This window comes from Falco cherrug, chromosome 3 (assembly GCF_023634085.1).
Source record: "Falco cherrug isolate bFalChe1 chromosome 3, bFalChe1.pri, whole genome shotgun sequence".
NCBI classification, from domain to species: Eukaryota; Metazoa; Chordata; class Aves; order Falconiformes; family Falconidae; genus Falco; species Falco cherrug.
Genome location: NC_073699.1, coordinates 40240023 through 40263914, shown reverse-complemented (window position 1 = coordinate 40263914; position 23892 = coordinate 40240023). Strand labels below are relative to the sequence as shown.

General features: G+C 41.0%; 1 protein-coding gene across 3 annotated transcripts in view; it reads left to right on the top strand.

Annotated features, from left to right (window-relative positions):
* Positions 1 to 9349: 9349 nt before the first annotated feature.
* Positions 9350 to 23892, top strand: part of CRISPLD1 (cysteine rich secretory protein LCCL domain containing 1) — a 46027-nt gene continuing 31484 nt past the window's right edge. The window contains exons 1-2 of one of the 3 annotated variants that reach the window (XM_055705338.1): positions 9350 to 9565; positions 10464 to 10786. In XM_055705338.1, coding sequence (XP_055561313.1) covers positions 10529 to 10786 — 258 coding nt within the window. In that variant the 5' untranslated portion in view covers positions 9350 to 9565; positions 10464 to 10528. Of the gene's footprint in view, positions 9566 to 10462; positions 10787 to 23892 lie in introns of those variants that run through there. The other 2 variants (XM_005443182.4, XM_027811133.2) reach the window with 2 other exon arrangements.

The window sequence follows — 23892 nt, the reverse complement described above, 5'->3', positions numbered from 1 at the left end:
GTTTGATTTAAAAAACAAACAATTGTGTACATAACAGGCACAAACCGGACCCAAGCATTTCTGTCAGCAGGAAAGGCAAACCTTTATGCCTTGCACCATTTCTAGCTCTGAGGCCAGGGCAGTACTACTTCCTATACTTCTCATCCCCATAACCAGCTGTACATCACTTACAAGAGCTCTGAACCTGCAGGATTTGGACTACTGAATTGCTAACGGTTCAAGGTACATCACAGCACTGGCCATACCAGTGCTATGTAACTCACTGCAGTTCTCAGCTGCTTCTTTTCTCAGAGTTGGGACCTTCTAGTTTTGCAGGGTGATAGTGCTGCTGAAATCTGATGATTTCATTTGAAATTATGGTTTGTCACTATCTGCCTTACTGAAACTGAGAAGGATAAATGCAGCAAACATTAATAGGACATCAAGTCTGATATCAATGCATCTCTGCCTTCCTTCCAGTAAGCAAAGTGCATATTTCATATACAGTCATTCAATAAAGGCTAGTCTGGAATTTAATGGTGATGTAATATATAGAATCCAAAGTTGATGTCTTCTAGATACCAATAGTATCTTCTTCACTGTCAGTGGGACTGCTAGTTTGTTCAGTGGCCAAAGTAGCTCAGCACAGATGCCTGTATCATTTTTCTCAATCAGTAGCTATCTCTTCACCATTGTAGAGTGATGTACTGTCACCAGTCATTGCTCTCCTTATGTATCCAAACACTTTTAATAGGGAGTAGAGATGAGGCCCTGCAGATACCATCACTGGTAAAGCATATTTGCAGACTGCATGTGCCACAGCTGTGCACGGTTTGAACTGCACAAGCCATGCTGGAAACCTACAAAGTCTACAAAACTCTCGCCACCAAATTAATGATTGACCCATCCCTGTGGGTCTGGTGATATAACAGGTGACCAGCTGGAGGGAACAAGGTTACCAGTTGTGCCAAGATGTCTCCAGGAGGCAGAAGTAGGCTCTGCTCCCCCACTGTGACTAAGTTTGGCTGTAGGTTAGAGGCATGGAAACCTCGGTACCTGTGTTGCTAAAACAGCACAGGGGCTGGAAGATTAGGGGTGGAGGTGGTGGGGCCCCATTCTGGCATCACACCCAGGTGCTGTTGTGACCTTGATGCTCTAACAGAAGATGGAACAGTGCAAACATAGAGGCCCACTGGAAAGAGTTGTCATCCCTCTGTGTCTTTTGCAGAGCCCCAAGGTGGGGACCAAGTCTCTCCCTGGCAGACCAGACAGACAGCTGATAGTCAGTCGGTCAGTGCCTCAATGGTGAGTGGAGGTGCTGATGACACAATGGTGAGGGAAGCACCTCTGCAGCCTCCCCAGCCAAGAGCTCCACAACTGGAGGAACAGCAGAGGAGTTGTTCCCTGCAGCACTCTGTGCCTCTGTAGCCAGCTCTGTCTCCTGGGCCATAGCCACTGGCCCACAGGTTACCTTCTCAGGTGCTTCAAGACTTTTCCCACCTTACTGAAGAATGTGCTAGGTCCATGATTTAAACTCGCTGGTCTTGTCCTTTCCCCCAAGATAACTGGCTGGGGGTCTGGACTGAGCCATGTGACAAGGTATAAAGAGAAAGGATCAGAAGGCAGGGGAAGGAAGGAAATGGTGTACCCCCTAGCAATGATCCTCTTCCACGCCAGCCACAGTTTCCCCTAGTTTGCTGTTAAAGAACCCTGTGTGGCTTTGTCATCTCCAGTCTGCTTTGCTGGGTGTAATGGGAAGGGTGTAGGTGTTTGATTTCACACCTGGGTGGGCTTTTTGGATAATGTTATAAAGGAAAGGTGACATTCAGCTGAAGTGAGTCAACAGTAATGATGTAGTCAATGCTACCCACAGTCTGGGGCACCAAAGCTGCTCCTTGCCACACCAAAGGGCTGTCCGTCCTGAGGTGCTCTCAACAGCCAGAACAAATACCACCAAGATGCTCTTGCAGAACAGTTCACTGGGTAGAGGGATCTCTCATTGACAAAGAAGGGTGTCAAAGAATGTTTCTATTCCTCTGTCATGCTGTGTGCTGCTACTGGTATTTGGATGATGTTTTGCTGGCAGCAAGTGGGCATGTGGTAGAAGGTATTGTATTTGCACACCTGTGGGAGAGGGCTGGGCAGTGAAACTGGCCTAGTGAGGCTAGAAAAGGGAAGAAGAAAGGCAGCACAAGGGAGAGAGAAAAGGCAGAAGAGGGGGTGAAGACTACCTATAACCACAGAGACTCGAAGGGGATATACTATACACTGAGATTGCCTTCTCCACTGCTACCAGGGTGTTACTTCCCAATGCAAACAGACCACCTCCTACATCTTAGAGAACTATCACCATAGCTGCCAGCCCCATCCTTTCTGCAATGTCTGTGTGGGTCTCAGGTTGGGGCAAGACAACACGATCAGTAAGGGTAAAAATTTGCCTTAAAACCACTGGCACATACAAACAAACAAAATTACCTAGATTTGCTCCAGGGGAGCAAAAGAGCAAGGTGAAGCATGGGGGGAGCACGACAGAAGCCAAAAGGCAGGACTTTTCTCTGTCCTTCCCCTTTCAAGGTAGGGTAAACTGAGGAGTCTAGGTGTAGCAGGAGATACCGTTCCTGGCAACAGTGACAGTGGCTGCAGCAGTTCAGGTGGTAAATGCTTGACCGTGTCCTCAGCCCCTGTGAGGAAGCAGGGTTTTCCACTTCTGTGCTGCTGTGGCCAGCATGCCCTGCCATGAATGCAGGCAGTGGGGCAGGGCTTGTTCTTCTGCCCTGGCTGGCCTCTGCTGGGCTGCAGCTCCATCTGCCAGGGGAACAGAGAGCAGAAAGCGGCCAGCTCACCTGCATGCCCTGCGCAGCCTCCTCTGGGGCCTACCTTGGAGACAGGGCTCTGGTCTTGATGGGCCATTAGTCTCACCCAGCAGGGCACTCTCTATGTCCTTCATTTATTCTTACTATTCAAAGATCTCCTATGCTTTGATTTAGATGTTCAGAAGAAAAAAAAAAAAATTGCTTCCAACTGCCTCAACTTTGCATAGCGCCTCTGTGGTACTGTTACTGTGCCAGCCAGCTCAGACAAACAACTGGGATGCCTGGGGAGATGGAATTTACTCCTGGGGCGGGGGCAACCAGACCAAACAATCTCCAGCAGTTTCATTGGAAAGGTCTTGGTTCAGGGACATACTTCTGCATAAATTCTCATTTTCAAATATTTTTCTCCTTTTTTATTTTGACTCCTTACTGTAAATCATATGTTGATAAAGATGTTACTTTTAACAGTGGTGCTGAAAAAATACTAATAGTCCTACCTCACTTTAGAAAGGCTGATACGACTAAGTCAAGCCATTTCTTTTCCAGAGAGTAAGCAAGGAACTAATGACTCTCACAAGGTCAAACTGGACAGGACTGCACCATTGCAATTAAACTGTTAAACCATCGAGCCACTGCAATGTTAAATGCTCTGTTCTAACTGGCAAGAAGGGATTCAGACTTTGGTTTGCTCCCTCATACATGCAGAGCAAATGATTCATACATATAAATTTATAATCGTCAGTCACATTTCATAAAAAAACAATAAGAAAAAGACATGTCATTTAGTACTAGGTTTTGTTCAGGAGTTATGATGACAAAATCTACCTATCTTGGAATAAAAGGTGGTTTTGGGGCATAATGCTTCAATCTTGTCTGCTGCAACACTGAGCACAGAACAACATTTAACTAAGTTAATTTTATGGGACAAATAGTTGGAGACAATAAAAACCACCAACAAAGTTCTCAGTCCTATTCCAAATCAATCATCAGCAAAGAGACTTAGAACAAAGTGTTTCTTTGCTTAAGGCTTGAATTTGTTGAAGCTGCCTGTTTATATCTGTTCAGGAAGGAAAAAAACAGCATGGTCATAAGTCCCCTATTCCCCCAGAACAGAAAAATGGTGTGAGCTTGGCAGTGAGCAGAAACAGCAGACTAAATCAACAAGAATATATAATGGTACTGTACACCTGCCCCAATTATCACTTTATTTCAAATACATTAAATGTAAATATTGTTCTTCAGTGTGATTTCATTTTTCCAGAAGTGCCCTCATTACTGGGTTACAAAAGTGTTACTACACATCTTCCTGGCTCAAGGTATACTTGATTATTTTGTGAAATAGAAGTGACAAAGAATGCCATCCTGACTTACTGCAATGTACAGGCTGGGGGAACTAATCAAGGACAATCAAGTTCATATTCCTTTAGAGAGCGGTGGAAATGCAAACGTACTCTTTCAGATGCTGGCTGTTTATCACTTGTGGTACTGTGTAAAAGAAAGGGGAGTATGTATTTGTCTTTTGTTATATTTTATGAATGGCCATACTGAAACAATGAGTGTATGGACTAATATCTAAATGTCAGAGACTGTTTCTGTGAGAGTCCAATTGTTCTCCATTTCAAGAGGTTTTTTTGTTTGGTAAACAAAATACTTTTTGATCTTTGTATGCTTAAGAGTAAAAGGGAGCAAATTCACCAGGTTTGTAACAAACAACAGTTCAGAAATCAGAATGATTTCCTGTATCTTTATTTTAAAAAGTATCTTCAAAGTATTTAAAATTATTTTTCTGAATGATAACCTGCTTTCCATTCACCTCAGCTCCCCAGTGGCCTGCAGCTCTGACATTTCTCCATTGGTTAAAATCTTTCTTGGTTTTCATATTAGTTGCAGAATGTTAACTGCTGATAACTTTTGTTCATCGTTGATCTTGGACAAAATCAAACTAAATCCCAAACTGTTCTTAATCTCAATTAGAAGCAAAGTAGCAGCTCCCCTTAACAGAAATAATTGCTTCCCATTACTATAAATATACGAGAATGACTTTTGCAAAGTAATACAATGATAATATAGTTCTGTCCTCATGAAATCATTGTATTTAAATTTTAAAATGAGACTTTTTAAACTAGTAATGTAAAAGTAAAATCTTCATGCCATCTATTCATAACAACTATAAAAAATTAGGTTCAAGTAATTGTTCTAAAATAATTGCATGACTTTATTTCATATATTTCGTGTATCTTTATAGCCCATTTTATATTTGACTACTTTTACAGACCTTTGTGATTGCTTTTTCAGTCACTTGTGGGAAGTAGCTGCTGAGGATGGTGCAGAAAAACACCTCTGCCAATTTTGCTCTTCATCATAGTGATGGATAATACATGATGATAATGATGGCTTCTTTTTCCAAAGGACTGGAACTGTGGAGTGCTATGAATACCTTTGTTAAGTGCTGTTCTTTCAAATATTTTTCTGAGAGACAGAACGGGAAACCATGAATTTTGTGAACTCTGCTAGTGAAATACCAAAAGCAACGGATATAAAATTTTCTCTATGATGGTACAGCATCTAAAGATGACCAATGCTTGAATGAACAGCATGTTGCACAAACTGTACTAGAAAATGCATAATGATGGCTGTTGATAAAAGGAAATGCTTGGAAATGCTATCAGGTTCATGCAAAATGCCCAGGCAGTTGTATAACTTTTGACAGATGATATGGGATCTTTACGCATCTTTGGGAAAGCTATAGCCCGTTGCTTTTTTGTTGAGTTCTGTCTCTGAATTACCAATATAGCTGTGCTGCTCATGAATAAAACAGTTCACAAGGTCCTCAACAATGGATGTGGGCAAGATATTTTTGGCTGAAGGAGTCAATCTATCAAAAGATCTTGCAACACTGGGATAATTTTGTTTTGGACAAAGGTTTCCCACTACACCCAGAATAGCATAAATACCAACACCCATCATCTCTTTACTTCAATTGTTGTCCTTTCGAGAAGCCTTTTGTGACAGTTTTTTAAACCTGACTAAGCAGAAAATCAAAAAATTGTAGGGGCACTTTGGGCAAAAACTCAAAGCAAGACTTTGAACACAGTTCCTCCATTTTAGCCACCAACCTGCAGATGGACATATTTACCTTTTCTAGCTCTATGTATATTTAATTGTAAAATGGAACAGATTAAACAGGAGTCACCAAAAGCAAAATCAAATCAGACCACTCAGCAACATGGTGGACATATTAGATCTCAGCAAAGGAGCGTTCAAGAGCCTGCTCCACAGCAGGAAGATTAAATTTGAAAACTGGTCTTCCACCTTACAGACATGTCTCCTGAAAAGTTTCCTTGGCTGTTTTTGTGGGAGTCTGGAGCAATTTGCCACATGGTTAGGACAGATAGGCAGAGGGAAGCCTGATTATGAAAGTCACTGGAGCTTACATGCCTGACAGCAGGTTTGTGAAATGTGCTGTAACATACACCTCCAGCGGTTGAACTTCGGGTATACAGCCGGTTTTTCTGGCCAAAAATATTCCCATGATTATTAGTTGCCTATCAGACCAGGCAACAACTAAACACTAGTTGTAGGTCTAAGTTTTGTAGGAAGGGGGAAAAAAAAGAAGAACAACAAAAAAAAGGCAACAGCATCCTGTAATGGATCAGACTTTTTAATAGTTTGTTTTGGTCAGTGCAGTGCTGTGATACTGTAATGTCAAGCAGCAAACCAGCAGGTATATTAACTAGAGATGTGTAAAATCAACAGAAAGATGGCCTGGATTTTTCTTTTTCCTTCTGTTTGCAATTAAAAGCCAAGCACTTGTAGTTTAGCAGATTTGCTAAATATATGTTTATATGTATTAAAGTATTTTTTTCTGTCTTTCTTACTTGGTGATGTCACTCTTTCTTAACCCAATTATCCACACATGGGGGCCCTGTGTATTATTTCTGTTAGGAAAACAAATTGATGATGAAGTAAAATAACTTTCATTCAGACCCTTGTTTATTTACAAAGACTGCTGGAATTCTGTCTCCTCAACCCCAGGAAGACTCAAACAGCAGAAGGTACTCTTTCCCTTAAACTTTAAATCATTTTCTAGCCAAAGTGTAGGCAAAACATCTTCCTTTCTATGATTTTCTTAGTACCATATTCTCAGTGTTCATCCAGTTTGCACTTGGTGACCCCTTACTAATTTATTTCAAGTGTTGGGTGCTTTTTTTTCAATTACTGTTGTTGTTGCTCCAGCTATTCAGAAAACAGTTACTGAATCTGTCTTTCTGCATATGCCCTTTCTGCATGTGCCTTTGGGAAGGAAGAATACTTAGGTTTAGTTTCAGGAGATGTAATAGTGCTTAACTGTTTGTTGTAACAATTTTAAATTATGGATGGCAGTTATATCCTCAGTGTCAGAGGATTTAAACCAATCCAGAACAACAAAAAAGGAAAAAAGGGTCTCCTCCAAGCTGATTAAGACAACAGATCAGGGCAATTATGTTCAATTACATACACAAAATGAGCACATAGGTCAAAATATCATTTGTTGAAGTCACAACACTTTTACATGGTCACAAAACGTACAGCCATAAACCATACACAAAGGACATAGTCGCAGAGTGTAAAGGATTTATTCACTTGCTGATAAATTAATTGATAACAAAACCCCCTTAATTTCAATGAGGCCTATCTCTTCTTGTGTTAGTAAACCTGCATTACAATACAATAAGGTCTTCAATCCGACAAAGACCAAATATGATCAAGTGCTAAGAAGTATGCTGAATACTCAAAACGAACAATGGAAGGTGACATTTGATCCATATTCTGTTTGAAGCCCAGCAGATGTCCAGTGCTGACAGAAAAGGGCGGCTACTGTGCTTTCCAGGGATTGATGGGAACCCCATGAATTTCTTCACTCCTGAATTTTTCAGTTTCTTGTGTGCAACCATTAACAGCTATAACAGCAAACCATTTCTGCTGCTGTATAATGGAGTAGCACTTGTGCCTGTATACAGAATAAATGGCTCGGTATGACATATATTCTTTACTAGGTGATGATGGTGAAGCTGTGCCTTCATGGTATAGAGCCTACATCTTGGCCTACAGAGGTCTAAAAAGGATGGAAGTCCATGTAGCAAGACAAATGGGATGTGAGTGTTACAAAAATCCAGATCTGTCGTGTAGACTCCAGCAAGTTCCTTTGTTTCCTTTCCCTTCCTTCAAAATCTTTAGGATGGCCAGACCATACATAAGTAAAGCTCATTCTTCCATACCAAAATTTACAGATGTTAAGGCATCCTGGTGCATAAACCCTGAAAAAAATTGTGTCTAGTCTGTGTATCCAGCTGCAGAGTGCATTTTACCTCACACAGTTTTGCTAGGAAAAGTTTGGTGCCCAATACTTGGGTGCAGAAGACTAATTCCCAGCATTGCAAAGCGAAAGTCATAAAGATCAACCAATATAGCACATAACAATTTTTTGCATATCACAGTGCGTAAGTAGCAGGGTAGCTAGGTATGGCATCCTGCAAGACAGGTTAGTTTCAAAGTCTTTATGTAAATTACAAATAAAACTGAGAAAGAGAGTACAATAAGAAGCAGTGTGTTACTTGCACAGCATTGTTTCTCTTGGGCCCATGAAGTTTGGAAGCATTTGTAGAGCCAGTCTGAAGCCAGCTGGATTCTGATGAATTTTAACCTCAGCCTCACAGTTTCTGAAAATGAAAATACAGAAAACCTTTGCAGGCTGGTACAGCAGTCCTGTGAAGACTGGAAGCTGGTCAATCCTGCTGTTACCTCAATGTACCAAATTATACTAAATAAATGAAACATTGTCCCAATCTGCTTGCATTAAAAAAAAAAAAAAAAACCAAAAACAACCCACAAACAAAAAAACCACAAACAACCCAAACTAAAAAAAAAAAAAAAACAACAAACATGCTAGAGGCCTTTGATGGAAATACAGCCAAAAAGTACGTATCTGATGCCTAGTCTTGCTGGAAACAGAAACGAGTGGTTACAAGCTTTTGAATTCTACCTCGTAAAGGAAGTCTCGTGTGGCTGGTCTGCGTCCCTAATGGCATTCCTGTCCCGGTACCTCCAGCCACACTCACGTGTCCCGGACTTATGCGGTGCTCGTGTGTGAACACCCAGCTTTTTCTCTTTGCCTTGTCTCAGCAGGGGCGGGCTGGCTTAGCATCCCCTCGCCAGCCACCCACGGATTGGGGCGGCAGGGGACGGGACCCCCTCGGCCTCCTCCGGCCGACGGCTTTTGCCGGACCGAGGCCAGCCTCTGGCGGAGGCTGCGGTCCCAGCCGGGCCGCGCTGCCCGCGGGCTCCAGGCACCGCCCGGGGCGCTGGTGCCGACTCCGCCGCCCCCGGGCGAGGACGGGAGTTGCGGCTGCGGCTGCGGGCGGGGGTGCGGGTGCGGGTGCCGGGGCCGGGCGCGGTGCCCGGAGCGCGGCGCGTCCCGCCCCGCGGGGGTGCCGGGGAGGGGTGTCCGCCGCACGTCACCGCCGCCCGCGATAAATGCCCGGCGGGGCGGGAGCCAGGAGGAGAAGCGTGGAGCTCCTCGGGGCGGCGGCGCTCTCGGCGGCAGCCCCTTGCCGCGGCTCCGCTGCTGGACACGTCCGCCCCCGCCGCGCCGCCCCCAGCGCTCCCGCCCGGCGCAGCGAGCGGGGCGAGGCCGCGCCTGCAACCCCCGGTCCCGGCCCCGACGCGGGCCTGGCGAGGAGGTGGGCGGCGGAGCGGAGCTGGCTCGGAGGGCGGAGGCGGCCGCCGCCGGAGCGGTAAGGGCGTGGGTGGGGGCTCCGCGCAGCATCCTCCTCGCGGCGGGGGCCGGGCGGGGGGCGGCGGCACGCGGGCACCGGGGAGCGGGTCCCCGCGGAGAGCGGGGCCGGGGCCGGGCCGCCGGCTGCGGGCGGCGCGCTGGAGGGCGCCGGTTCTGCCCCCTTGGCGGCTTTGTGCTTCCCGGCCGGCGGCGGGAGTCGCGCCTCTCGCCCGGGGTGAGGCGGTGCCCCCGGCTCTCTGCCTGACGCCCTCGGTCGTGTATTGGGCAGTGTCGGGCTGTTGTATTCTTGCAAGCGGCACTACTTTTCCTGAGAGTTCTCTGTGCTTTCCTTTGTTTGGCGAATGCAGTAACCCCACCGCCCCCCGTTTTCCTGTCCTGGTTGAATACCTTTAGTTTTACTAGTTTTTTGGAAATCAGAAACCAAAAGCTTTAATCAAAGGCGTGGTTTGAAATGCACCAAGAGGGGATATTTCATACCAACTTTACTGTGTCTTTCAGTTCACATTTTGGCAACGAGTGCAGGCCTTTTAACTTTTTTTGCTCTTGAATTCCAATACTAATACCGGGAGGTCTTATCTACAGTCTAATCTTCCTCGGTGCCTGGCTCCCTTTAGGCAGATGTGAACAGCCTGCTTTCTGGCGTGCAGGCAGTGACCTGTGCCTGCCTGTGTGCCATATACAACCACTTGAACAAACTCAAGTTAGTAAGGGTGATATAACCTATTGATCTGGGATGATAGCTTATACTTGCTGGAGTAAAAAATGTTGCGCCCTGGTTTCTCCCCCTAAAACAACAGTGGCAAACTGTACAAACTACAGGTTTTGTTGCATAATAAGCTCATACAGGCCAGTACCTCAACCTCCAAATTACATCGCTCTCTCTTATGCATTTACAGCCAACAAACCTGGAAGACAGACTTTGCCTTGGAGCTAACTCCTGAGCGTTTTGAGATCATTCATCATGAAGTATGTAGTACAGGAATGGCTCAGAGTAACTACCTTGCTGTTCATAGCTCAAGCAGTTTCTGCAATGGCTCTTCCCAATGCCACGCGCTTAGAGGAACTTTTGGAAAAGTACATGGATGAAGATGGTGAGTGGTGGATCGCCAAGCAGAGAGGGAAAAGGGCTATCACAGACAGTGATATGCAAAGTATCTTGGATCTTCATAATAAATTACGGGGTCAGGTGTATCCACCAGCTTCCAATATGGAATATATGGTAAGGAAAAACTGATAGTGACATGCAGAAAGAAATGTTCTTAGTATAGTTACTGTCACTTTATAAACAAGCATACTTTGAGTCTAGCTTGTTTGTTTTCTCATTTAAGGCACTTGTTACTTGTTTATCTTTTTTTTTATACAGGGGTGAACTGTGAGATAAAAATGCCTGTTTGTGGTCCAAATCAAGTGTCATGTTCTACTGATATTAACAGGTTTAATCTCTCGCAGCTTTTCAGAATTTAAGTGGCAATTCCTTAGTATTGGGGGCCAATTTCCAAAACTGCATTACGCAAAATAGTTGATTATGGCCTAAGGAGTTACCATCTAAGAAGAGTACTGAACTATGAAGTTTTAAAATAACATGGATTGTCTCCCATGCTTCTAGGTTGGATGGAATTTCTCAGCAAAGTGAGGCCTCTCTAACAAGAAAGTCTGTTTAAGTTGGCATGTGTTACTGGTGTCCTGTATGTTTCCTGTGTTTAACAGATTAATAATGTAATACATAATTTCTGTTGGTGTTTTTGCCTTAAGAAGCCTCAATATTTGGTTTGTAATTAGTAGCCTTAAATCTCCCATGGTTTTGAACTTTGATTTTGTGCCATAGTTCAAGGTTAACTCTGTGTCTCCTTGCTAATTAGATCAAATCAGGTCATTAGAGCTTTTAAGAAGTCTAGAAGTCTGACAAGAATATGCAACTTTTCTCCTGTATTCTTGTTTCTGCAGAAAAACTCAAACCTTTTTCTTGTGTCCACACTGTGTACTTTTTATTTGTCTTTCCAAACACCAGAGAAATAGCATTACTGTAGGTTGGGTTATCTATACCAAATATTACACAGGTTTCCTGACACCTTCCATTGTAAGGTCATGACAGAGGATCATATTAATACATTTCAAGATGCAGGTGTCTTTTCCAGTTTGGAGTGATGCCTCTCGGCTTGGAGATCTGATTGAACTGAGCATGTGTCCTGGAGAAACCATGCTTGTTTAAATCATGAATAAAAGTAGTTTAGCTTAAGTTTACTTATACGAGCATTGCTATATTAGACTAAGAGCTATCAGAGAATTAATTACCACATTTCATCTCCAAAAAAAGGGATGATAATGTTTAAAACCCTTTTAACCCTTTCAGTTACAATTTTCTGCACATATCCTTAAACTTTGTTTTGTTGTGACTTTTTCAGACCTTGTTACAATGAGAATAGGGAAGACTATTTTTTTTGTATGTTAAAATACCACAAAACTTTTTCCTGAGATTCTGCAAAAGGGTAGCTTTGTTTCTTAGTTATGTGCCTTTTCCTGTTCCTAATCCCCTCTACATTTGCCTGTGTTATATATCCTGGAAAAAAAGAATCTGGATGTACTCAACAGAGTTAGATTTTTGACATATATATTCTTCAAAGATTCCTCCTGCACTGCACACACTTTGGCTGAGACTTTGTGATAGGTCTACATCTGGAACAAGTTTTGTTGTTGTTGTTCTTTCTGTGCTCTCCAATGACCCCTGACCCAGACTACAAGTAGCATGGAAAAGAGATGCCCTGATTTTAAGGTCAAGGAGATATTCTTATGTCCTGTTACTCGGAATGGGACAGCAGCTTTCAAGAGAGTGGGATTCAGTTTTGGCCTAGTATCCAAGTGAATCAGGGATTGGGGTGGGTAAGAGTTTGGGATTTGTGAATGTAAAGGGTCTGGTCAAAGGGGTGGGTACATATTCAGAGATGGGGACCCATGAGAAGGGCATTCAGAGATGCTGAGAATCTGGTCAAGAAGGTGTTGAGAAATCATTCGTGTGGAGGGGAAGGGCATGTGATGAATAGATGTGGTTAGGGGAAGAACTGTGACTCTCTGGGCAGAGAAATAATTGGGAGCAAGAGTTTATGGAGGGAGGTTAAGAGCACAGAAATTTGCTAAGAGGCTATTTAAAAAGACTAAACCTGGGAGTGAGTGGGAAGGGAGGTTGTACCTGGAGGAAGCAGGCAGGAGTCAGTATTGGGAACCGAGACAAGATGGTTTAGGAGACCATGGGAGCCCTCCAGCCCTCGGTTGCCTGAACAGAAGGAAGAACTGACTGGATTTCTGATTGTTTGAACATATATTTTTATGATACAGTTTGTGATTATGTGATTGTCCACCTTCTTTTCTATATGAGGTGTCAAAGGAATCAGGGCTGTTTTATTGCTTAATAAGAGTGAAATTAGAGTACAAAATTGTAAATGTGGTGTCGAGCCACAGACTGAATAGTGAAGAAGAAATGATACGTTATTAAGGAAGCATGATTTTTTTTGTGCAAAGGGATTCCTTTTGAAAAACTATTATCTGGTCATTATCATAATGCATATGTGCAAGAAATAAAATGGAGAGATAAACATTCTATCATTTCATAACTTCTAACAGATACAGCTGTCTTTTTGACCATAATTAAAACAAATGCGTGTTTTGATACTTACATATTTTTCTAGGTGCATATTAATAATAGGATGGGCAAGTTCTGCTTTTGCAGATAAAGAAATAAGAACTCATATATCTGGTTTTCCAAGGGTCTGTGACCTTTGGATCAGTTTTGTGAATGAAAAAAAAGCTCAAACACCCAAGTACTGATAAAATTAAAACTGTACTTGACTATGTTTGGTAAAATAAAGGATGGGGATAAATAGGGATGTTGAATTAAAAAAAAAAAAAGTTTCTAGCAGATAGACCCATACCACTAAAAAAAATCCTTGCAATATGATACCAAAGGTGAGTTCCAGTGCTTCAGAATAGGGAAACAGTCCCTTTAAATGTTTGCCTGATGCTTAGTGAGCTAGATAAGTACAGCTGAAATACTTTTGTCTACTTTTGAGGTGCTTTATTAGTATAGACATGCCGGCAAAAAAATCACCTGCTATGGTCACAGTCATGTCACTGTAAGCTGCCCCTTGTACTAGTAAAACCTTCCCTTGTAAACAGAGCTAGCTCTGCTTGTGCAGGTGAAGTTTTATGTCTTACTGAATGTGAATGAAGGTGATCAAGGTCCAGGTGCCTCACTGGTACACCCGTCTCTCTAGAAGTCTGTCATAGAGCTGAGAAGTTTTAAGATCTCCAAGAGTGCTTGGAGCTGGGAGAAGGGTGTGTGGGGGCTGTGTGCTCTCATTGCACTGTTGGTGTGCAGCAGCTAAGCTAACCTAACAGGCGGCTGTGGCTGAAATGCCTCTGTCCTGCTCCTGCCACTGGCAGTATCTGAGTTGATAATGCGAGTCATCCATGTATTTAAAGAATCGGATTTAAATTTTTTAAAATGAATTTAAAAACTTTTTTCCCAGTCTGAGCCATGAAACTGGCTCCCTACCTGGCTGAATCAGCTGAGTAGCAGTGCTGATAAAAAGAGGGTGGGAATGCATAGCTATGGAGTAGGAGGGATGAAGAACCACACTTTGGGTAGGAGATACTGGTTATGTGCCTTCTTTCCAAAGTCCAGACTTAACTTTAAGTGAACCACAGGGCTAATGCCACATTTTGCTTCAAGCTGTGCAGAGGAGAAAAGCTTCTGAGAATGGTCTCCAGCATATAAGATCTTGGAAAATATATAAGGAAAACATATAAGGAAAATTAAAAGGTTGAATTACTGATTTTCTATATACTGTCCCTTTACGCGTTGAAAAAGTGTGCTGGGCTATCACAGTTCAGAGACCTAAATTTACTAGCTGCAGCAAGATTCACAGTAGGCTGGTCTAATGAACAGAATGTTCTCATGGTTGTCTGGCTGAACTTACCAGATGAAAAGTTCATCTTCCCAAGCACTGTGGCTCTGGTGGTGAGCAGTAATGGATTCCTAGGGTAAGAGAGTAAGAATAGAGCATGTGAAAAGAGAAAGTGCTGCAATGAAACTCCCCAGCTTCCAGCAAACAGCAGCTTAGGGATTTCCAAAATAGGCTGTTGTACTTTTTGTGTCCAGTAGTCTCAGATGGAATTTTCTTTTATGAATGTGAATGCTTTTGAGTCCATTTGTATTTTCTGAATCCATGGCATCATTGCAGAGCGCTATAATTTTAATCACATGCTATGTGAAAAAGTACTCTTTTTGCTTTTTTAAAAGGATCTGAAAAAAATCCTGTTCTTTTATTTGACGTCTTGTTTTTCTTTACTGTGAGAAAAAAACTTCCTCAGTGGTCACATCTTTGAGCTGAAGAGTTCTGCTCCTCTTTCTTGGAAACAGTTCTATCTGAAGAGCTATTCCATTTTGTTTTCCTTCTCTATCTGCTGTGGTTCTACTGTTTTCCTTTTAATTCAAAGGGAACAAACCGAACTGTTGACAGGTATGGCATACTGCAGCACTGCAACTTGATATAGTTGTGGGTTGTTGGGGGGGTTTGTTTTTGGGTTTTTTTTGATTCCTAGTATTTTCCAACATTCTTTTACTTTTTGACTGTGGCTAAACTAAAGATGACATTTTCATAGAGCTATTCACGATGACTCCAAGATCTTTCCAATGTTCTAAGAGGACGCCATTTACTACAGTACATTGTATAGTCGGCTGTAATCTCCAGCAATGTCCTCATTATTTTGCCTGTGTTCACATTGAATGCTATCTGTTATTTTGTCTTTCAGTTACTTAGTGTTAGTGAGTTTCTTATCTCCTGTCTTTTATTTTCCTGTCTTGTTTTTAACTACCTTAAATAGTAAATACCATTTTTCATTCCCTGTTCTTGAGTTATTGTGAAGAAGGTATATAGCAGAGGACCATGGGCGCATCTTCCAGAGAGTTTGAAAACTGATTTCATATTCTTAAATCTAGTTTTTGTCTTTCATTTTTTTCTTTATCTCATGATACCTTAATTTTACTCATTTATTAATTTTAAATAACTTAGGAACTTTGTAGAAAGCTTAATTGTACTTAACCATTTTCCATATGTTGTTGACACCTTCAAAGTCCAATATATTGGAGGAATTAGAATTATCCATATATTTAATGTTCTTTAATTTGTCCTATGAAATCATACCAATGGAAGTCAGGTTTTAGTCAGCAGTTTCTCAGGATCTACTGGAAGCGTTTTGAAATATTAACACCCACATGCTATTTTTTGTTACTGTGGTAACGAGGCCATTTTAAGAGAGGTTTGTACCACACAGTAATTCAGAAGTTTCATGATCAAGTTCATCCAGATCCTTGAAGGCTATTGTCTGGTCCTGGAAATTTGAGACTGTTAATATTTTCAGTTTCATCTAATGTTTCTCAAGTCTGATATAGATCCTTTTACTTGCCTTCTGTCTCTTTCTCCATATAGAAGGATTCTGGTGTGAGAACTTGCATTAAAATTCTCTGTAGGGAGCAGTAGTTCAAGAAATTCAGTTAACTCCACCGTGGCTTTATATGACCTTATGACTGCATGTCAGATCATTATTTCCTAGACATCTTCAATGCTGAGAGAGTTTTTGAATTGTCATCATTATGACTTAAATAGAAAAAATAATCTTCCTTGGGGTTGTGATGAACAGTTTGGTATGAAAATTTATGGCAGATGCAAGCTGTGTGTATTGTTTATCCTGCCATATGCTGCACATGGTTGTTTCCTAGGAAAAAAAAAAGGAGTAAGGTACATTTTCATTTTGGTGTGTACAAGAATTTAACAGCATTGGAAAGAAAGCAGAGAGGGATGACGTTTCCCTGCTGCCCTTCCAAAGCACCCAAACAATGCTTATCAGAGCACTGTATAAAATGCCATGTTTTCAACATTTCCCACCCTGGGCCATTGACACCCGTGTGGCCTTCACATCAGGTATGCACTTGGGGCACATCTGTATGGAAGAGACATCTGAGCTAGTACTGAAAACTGAAGCCAACTGGTGCTGGCATAGTCAGGTCTGACCAGAGCAGTGTGCTGTTGTGGCTCTGCAGCTGCTGTGTGTCCCTGCGTACTCCTTCATGATGCTGGAGCTGCCTGTGCCCGCCCAGCCTTGGCAAAGACCTCGTCTTTTAAGACAAAAATGTGAACCATCATGCTTTGTCTTATGCTTGTCCATGTATGTAATAATCTTGGTGTATATATATATACATATATATATTAGGCAGTACCTTCTTTCTGTGGTTAAAATTGTTATTTGGTGGATTGACTTTGCACAATTTTATGCACTCTACTTGCCATCAGTCCAACCCTTAAAAAGTATCATACAAAAGACTGTGACCAAATCAGGAAATCAGTACATTGGTTTGGTGTGGATTGATGTGGAAGGCCTTATTCTTTGTTATTCCATTAGAAAGCGTTTTATTGCGTTATTAATACATTCTTACCAGATTGTAAAACTTGAAGAACTTGTTTTAGGCACCATAACCCTGCAACTTCCTAACCTCTTGGTCTTTTTTTTTGTAAGCATCATTTGTGTATCATGGACTGAATTTTCGAAAACTTTTTATATCCCCAGTAATTTCATTGGCAGCATTGCACCTTAATAAATCTGAACATATTAATGAAAACTGAGAAACTGAGAATTTTTTTATGATTATCATGGTCAACACTTTAAAAATAGTCATTATTATTTGGATAGTGGAAATTTTTAGTTCCTTTCTATTCCAAACAGTTGTACTCTGCAAAAGTAAAGGACACTGCAAAAGGAAAGGACCCACCAAGAGCAATATTTACAAAAAACATTTTGATTAATGAATTGATAATGGATTCCATTTTAAACCATTCCTCTAGTGTTCATTCCTTGATTTCATACGTATTTTCCCAAACAAATGAGTAAGTCAAATAGGTCATGTGAGATCCTCATTCCATGCATGTCCCGTTGCTGTACTGAAGGTGTTCAGGTTCCCAGCTTGATAGACAGCGATGCATCTCAACCTGGTATTTCTTGGCACCTAGCCACACACTGCATTTTGTAATTGCTGTAATTGGAGAACATGAGTGTCCTCTAGGGAAAGGAAGTCTTTGCTTATTTATTTTTAGTTTTCCTTTTCACTAGGTCCTGGCAATAAATGCAAACTTGGGATGTCACTGCAAAGCACGTGCCTAGCTTATGTCAAGTTTTATTTTGCAAACTTGTGAAGAAAATAGTCTTCTAGAGATCCTCTTTAAAAAGTTCCGATTAGAATAAATTATTTTGTGTATCTGCATGATTGTTAGGGACAATTACGGATGTGTATCTGGCAGCAGTATTAGATCCATATTTTGTTCACAGGGGGGAAAAACCCCACATCTATTCTTTGTGTTGGTATAATAGCTCTGAAGGTCTTAGTTTGAAAACCTTGATACTGATGTGCTGAAGGTGTTGATAACCATGGCTTCTATGGGGCCTTGTATTTTGGGAGGCTTGAAGGTTTCCCACCCCGTTTCAGTAACTTCATGGAGACTTCAGAAGAGGAAAATTAAGAACAACTCTAAGTATTTATCAATTTCTTAATTTTTCCTCAGGCAAATTCTTGCTGTTTTTAAATACAAATCGTTGGACTTTGCATCATATGAACCCACTAGTGGATAGAGCTTTTTCATGGATAATAGTAAAACATTGTTCATGTCATGATAGAGACTGAATAGGGATTGAAATAAATTTTTGGCTGTTTTGTGATGCTTTTAGATTCTATGATCTGCATAAGTCGGGATGTAGCAGTTTCTCTCTCTATGCATATCTGTCAGCTCCCAGCTGAGGTTTTTTGTCTGTAATATACTTAGGAGAATTGAAACAGCATTAGGAAACATAAAGGAAAGCCTTGTGGTGGACTTACACATTTTGGTGAATTTTACTGTGCTGGAAAGTGCCCTGTTAAATTTCCTAGACCTTTCTGACAGAACTTTTTCATGTCTCTGTTTAGTGTATCTTGTCCGTTTTGCCAAAACTCTTCAGGGACTCTTGGTTAAAAACAATTCCCATTCCCTTTGAGCAGAGAACTTCGGTTTGTGGAATCCCTTAAGTGGCTGGAGAGCACTTTGGGTGCCAAGAACAGAGCAGCTCTTTTCAGAGTGAACCTGCCTGCCTTCCCTCTGATTTTCCACTTTTCTGCTCCACTTCAAAGGCTGGTGGAAGTGCTTCAGCTCCTTTGCCTGTGCTCAAAGGCTCCTGACACTGCATCAAAGAACACAGTGACATTGACTTATCCTCTTATTCTCTCTGGCAGTTTTAGCAAAGGATTGTGCAATGTGAAGTGGCCAAGAAAGCAAGTGGATAAGTCTATGGTATGACTTCTATTGATGTAATGCCAACAACAACTAAGCAACTCCAAGTAAAGAAACTGAAAGCGGAAAGTAGCAGAAAGGCTCACTGTCTCAAAATTTAAGGGAGCCTTCCCAAAGTAAAATGATTAACAATACAGGACAGATGCTGTTCACCTTTTATTTTTGCTATCAGAGAACTTCTTCATCCCCCATATCAAAAATTTTATTAAAAATTAATCAGTAGTAGCAGAATCAAAGTGTAAATACAAAACAGCAACTAAACACAGAAAGAATCAATGAGATTTATAAAAGTAACTCCATGTAGACTGTCATCTTCATGATATCCACCTTGGAATCTTCTTTAACTTCAGCTGTTTTTTTAATTGAGAAAAAAGTATTTCTCTTAGCATAATTTCATTGAAATGCTAGATATGAATTTATCCTGTTATCTGTAAATATAGTCCTCAACCTTAGATTTGGCATAAGTAGAGTGACTGTCATAGTTAGAAGAGTGTGATTTCTTTACCTTGAGGTTAACAGAGCACTGACACAGGCTGCCCAGAGAGGCTGTGAAGTATCTTTCCCTGGAGACATTCAAAACCCACCTGGACGTGACTCTGTGCAACCTGCTCAGGCGAACTTGGTTTAGCAGGGGTTGGACTAGATGGTCTCCAGAGGTCCCTTCCAACCCTGACCATTCTGTGGCTCTGTGATTCATTGAGACGACGATCCTCTGTTGATACAGAGGACAATTTTTATTTTATTATGAAGGAAGATAATTTGTTAAAATGAGGCTGTTTCACTCATTAAATCCAGAATTTTGGCTGCCTATATACATATCACAGTATATATGTCCTTATTTCCTTGTCGGATCTGCAAATGGTCAGGAAATCCTTTAATGCATTTTTCAGCTCTCTTTTTTTAGATTATATTTAAACATGTTTCTAACAGTAGTGCCAAGTCATATATTGTCAGTTGGCAGTCTCCGGCAGTAAGTTCAGTTCACTTGCGTCAAATCAGAGTGGCCGTATTTTAAAAGCATTCACTGTGACATGTATTTGAGATACTGCAGTTAATTCCACTTCAAAGTCCAGGAAATTCTGTAGCATCTTTGAAACTGCTGTATGAAAGCAATCAGTTACAGCTAGTTTATTGTGGTAGTCACTATTAGGATTTGCAGTAAGGGCCTGTACTCTGGTTAATTTGTAATTAGCTATAAATATTTATTAATACTATTTGTAATGAATGTGTGTCATTCATAATTTGACAATGGACAAAATGCAGAAATCAAGATCAGCTTTTACACTGTTGCGTCTCTTCCATTCATGTCAGAATATAGAATTGAACACATGATTTTTAGTCATGTTCTAATAGAAAGTCTTTATGCACTGCCTTTAAAAAGTAGCAGAGTAAATACACTGTTTCAGAACACCCTGGCAAGCTGAATATTCCAGCAAGATTTTTTTTAACATGCTTAGAGTACATACAGAATTAAATGTGATTAGTCATGTCTGCTGGTTCCTATTCCTGGTTTTACTTTTTGAACACAAAAAGCTCAAACACATGAAACTGTAATAGGGAGATACTTCCAAATATTGGTGCAATTTGTTCAGTGTCTGGGAACAATATTTTTGGCCTCATACTGCTTTCCTGTTTCCAGGCAAAAGCCACAGTTTTCCTGCTTTTTACTCTTTTCCAAAAGAGTAGCTGAAACCTCGAGCTCTGTTCAGGAATCTCTGCCCAGTTTAAAGCTCTATAAACTCCAGTCTACCGCATGGTAGCATGTAAGGTCCTTACCATTTCATTTCTAGACAGGTAGTGGCTCTCCAATGGAAACTGGATGCCTAACTTTCTTGGTAATGAAAAGTATAACAATTTTAACTATCATCTTTCTTTGTGCTTAAAAGATATATCACTACTAGTTAGTATGGTTGGGTTTGTATTTTCAAGGAGAGTTGTCTGGTTTTTCAGTACTCCTCAGTTTTTGTGGTCACTCTGCTGTATGCTGTGAGGGACCTTGGGCTAGTATGGAGGCCACATTTTTTTCAGACTCAAATAACTGAAGGTAAGCATCTCAGTTGTGTGCAAGTTACTGATTTTTCAGATGTGCTAGTTATCATTATTTTCCATGGACTTCCTTCAGCAGCCTTGGTACAGATGAAAGTGCCTCACCTAAGTGTAACTGAAAGCCAAGCCAATGAAAACTGCCTATGTCTGTTTGTCAGGAAGAGATGATGTCAAACCAATGTATTTTACTTTTTTTTTTTACGACCCAGTAACTATCCAGCATAATGTATCAGAGGGAAGTAGCTGGTGTGATATTTTTGACTCTGGAAATTTTTTTACACTCTCCACCCCAAGGTTTTTGTGAGTGAAAATTGACAGAAGCTCTCTGTTGAACTGCCAGAAGACTGAACGTGGTGATGCTGTTGGAGCTCACCCCTTTTTGATTAAGCACTTAGGTTATGACTTGTGTGAGCAAAGAATGCACTTGAAAACTGCAGAATACATTGATGTGGGCACAGGTTGGGGTTGGTTTAGACAACACGATCAAAACAGAAGAACTTGACAGATGGAAGTAATGGCCTGAAATCCACATGATGAACTTGAACTGCAAGGTATGGAATAAATCAAACAGGTAAAATACAAGAAATAAAATGTAGAGGTAACACTGCAATAAAAAAGGTGCAGGAGTTGCACTGAGTTAAAAAATAGTATGAGGCAGCAGCCTTTGAAAGGAGACTTGTCTGTGTGAAAGTGGTGAGACCTTGTCTGAAATGCAATGTCCAGATTCGGTCATTTTTTAAGAATGGTCTAGCCATTCTAGGAGGAATGAAAGAGATTAATGGGATTGATTATAAACACAGAATATGTGATTTATGAGGAGGATTGAAGGAATAAAGCAGCTGAATTTGTTTAATCTGGGAAATAAATAAAGGTTGTTACAGGAAAGAGAGTGATTTCTTTTTTCTTGGCAATAAAACATCATCCAGCATTGCAGGGCCAGTGGTTTAGGTTGCATACCAAGAAAATCCTCTTGACTCTTGCAGTCAGAAAACTGTAAAAGAAAATGACAGTAAATATTACTCTGAAACTACTGTTACTGGTTTTAATTTAAAGAAAAGGTTGATAATACACAGATATTTGATTCTGGCTCAGTGGAAGCAGCTAGATACACTACAGTGAAGATCAGTCTCTTTAAGTCATTTTCAGCTGTACCTTTGTTTCATTCTCTGCTGCTGCCATGCAGTGGGTTTCTAGTTCTTAACTGTATTTCTGGCTTATTTGCTTATGGCATTTCTCATTCTGTGTTTCATCTTTCCTTTTTTTTTCCTTCTCCGTGTCATTAGCCTTAAAGAATACAGTGGATTCTATTAAAAAGTAAATAAATACCCATACTGTACTGTGGTATTTACTTTACCACTCTCTCCCTATATTTAGAATGTATACAGCAATGAGGTATTTATACTATGCCATGGTAAATGTTTACTTTCAGTGGTGCCCACTGTACTTACTTTTCCATCCTTACTGAGCTTAAATTTTAGCTTTTTTTTTCTTTCCATATAGTCCCATTCCATATGATTTTTTTTTCTGCTTTCCTGTGTCTATGAAAATCTCTCCAATCACTGAATTATTTTTTTTTTTTTTTTACGGGAAAATGTTTTTTGAGCTACTGGGCTTACCAGCTCTATTGCAATACCGATTGGTATAATTGTTAGACTCACTTGTGCTGGTCTACCTTGGGTGAGAAGGAACTCTTTTGATTTAACATCCACACAACACAAATAGTTGGATTCATCTCACCAAACTTTCAATGTCTGGGGTGTAGATGTCTGCATTTGAGCCAGTTGCCTTTATAATTAGTAGAGAAAAATGAGAATTTTCAACACACAGTTTATCTCAAAGGTGGGTAGCTAATTTTACCTCCCTCTCTATAGATGCTTATTTGTCTATGTAACTGCAAAGGTAATTTAGGTAATTGGCTCAAACGTAGGTATCTGCTTTGAGGCTGTTTAATTTCAGGGGAGGCTAATCCCATGCCGTGTGATTAACTGGGCTGTTTAGGAATTGCAGTTTAAGCTGCAGTATTGTCACTGAAACATCAGCTTCTCCATAAGCAGAACACTGGTTTCAGTCTACACAATACTCAAACCCCATGTTGACAGAGGTTAAATACCACAATTTGTAGTCCAGTCTGTAAAGTTAAACTGGTGTTAGTTGTGGTTTATTTTAATATGATAATTTGTAAACCAGAAGCATTCAGAAGAGTCGTATTACATGCAGCATACCTTCTGCAAATCTTGTAAACTTCTGCGGTAGAAGAAGAGTCAGCATGTGGAGACAATAACTGCTACCACCATTCAGTTTGATCTGTCACCTGGGTTTTAGCTTCAGATAGTCTGGTGTCTGTGGAACATTTGTGAAACACTGATAGTGCCGTTATCTGTGTGAATGTATTTGATGGTGCGCTAGGTTTTAACAGGATACTGATGAAGGCAATGCCTGTGTTGGCAAGTAGTGTGGCGCAATAGGAGCGGGTTTGTAGAGCAGAAGAACTGGTGCTGAGGATCTGACATTAATGCTTTCTGCTTTTCGGGGTTTTTATTTTGAACTAGGTCTAATCTGTGTGGACTGAGTACCAGTGAACAACTGCAAAGTGTTAGATGCACTCCTGGAGCACAATTCCTGGTATTTTATCTGGGAAGTATCCAGTTTGTACTTCAAGAGTGCGCTGTGATATGCAGTAAGTGGGAGTGATCAGAACTTTCATCATCAAAAGTATATTCCAGATCTAAATTAAAAAAGATCCCTAATCCACTTGAGTTCTGTTATGGTGGTATTGCAACCCAGTCTAAAAGATCAGCGTCATTTCCTGACTGCTGGCTTCATGAAAGGGAATGTTTTAGATAGTAGATCTATGTGAACTCTAAGAAATACAGCAGAAATAGCATAAATAATTATCATACTCGGATGATATGCA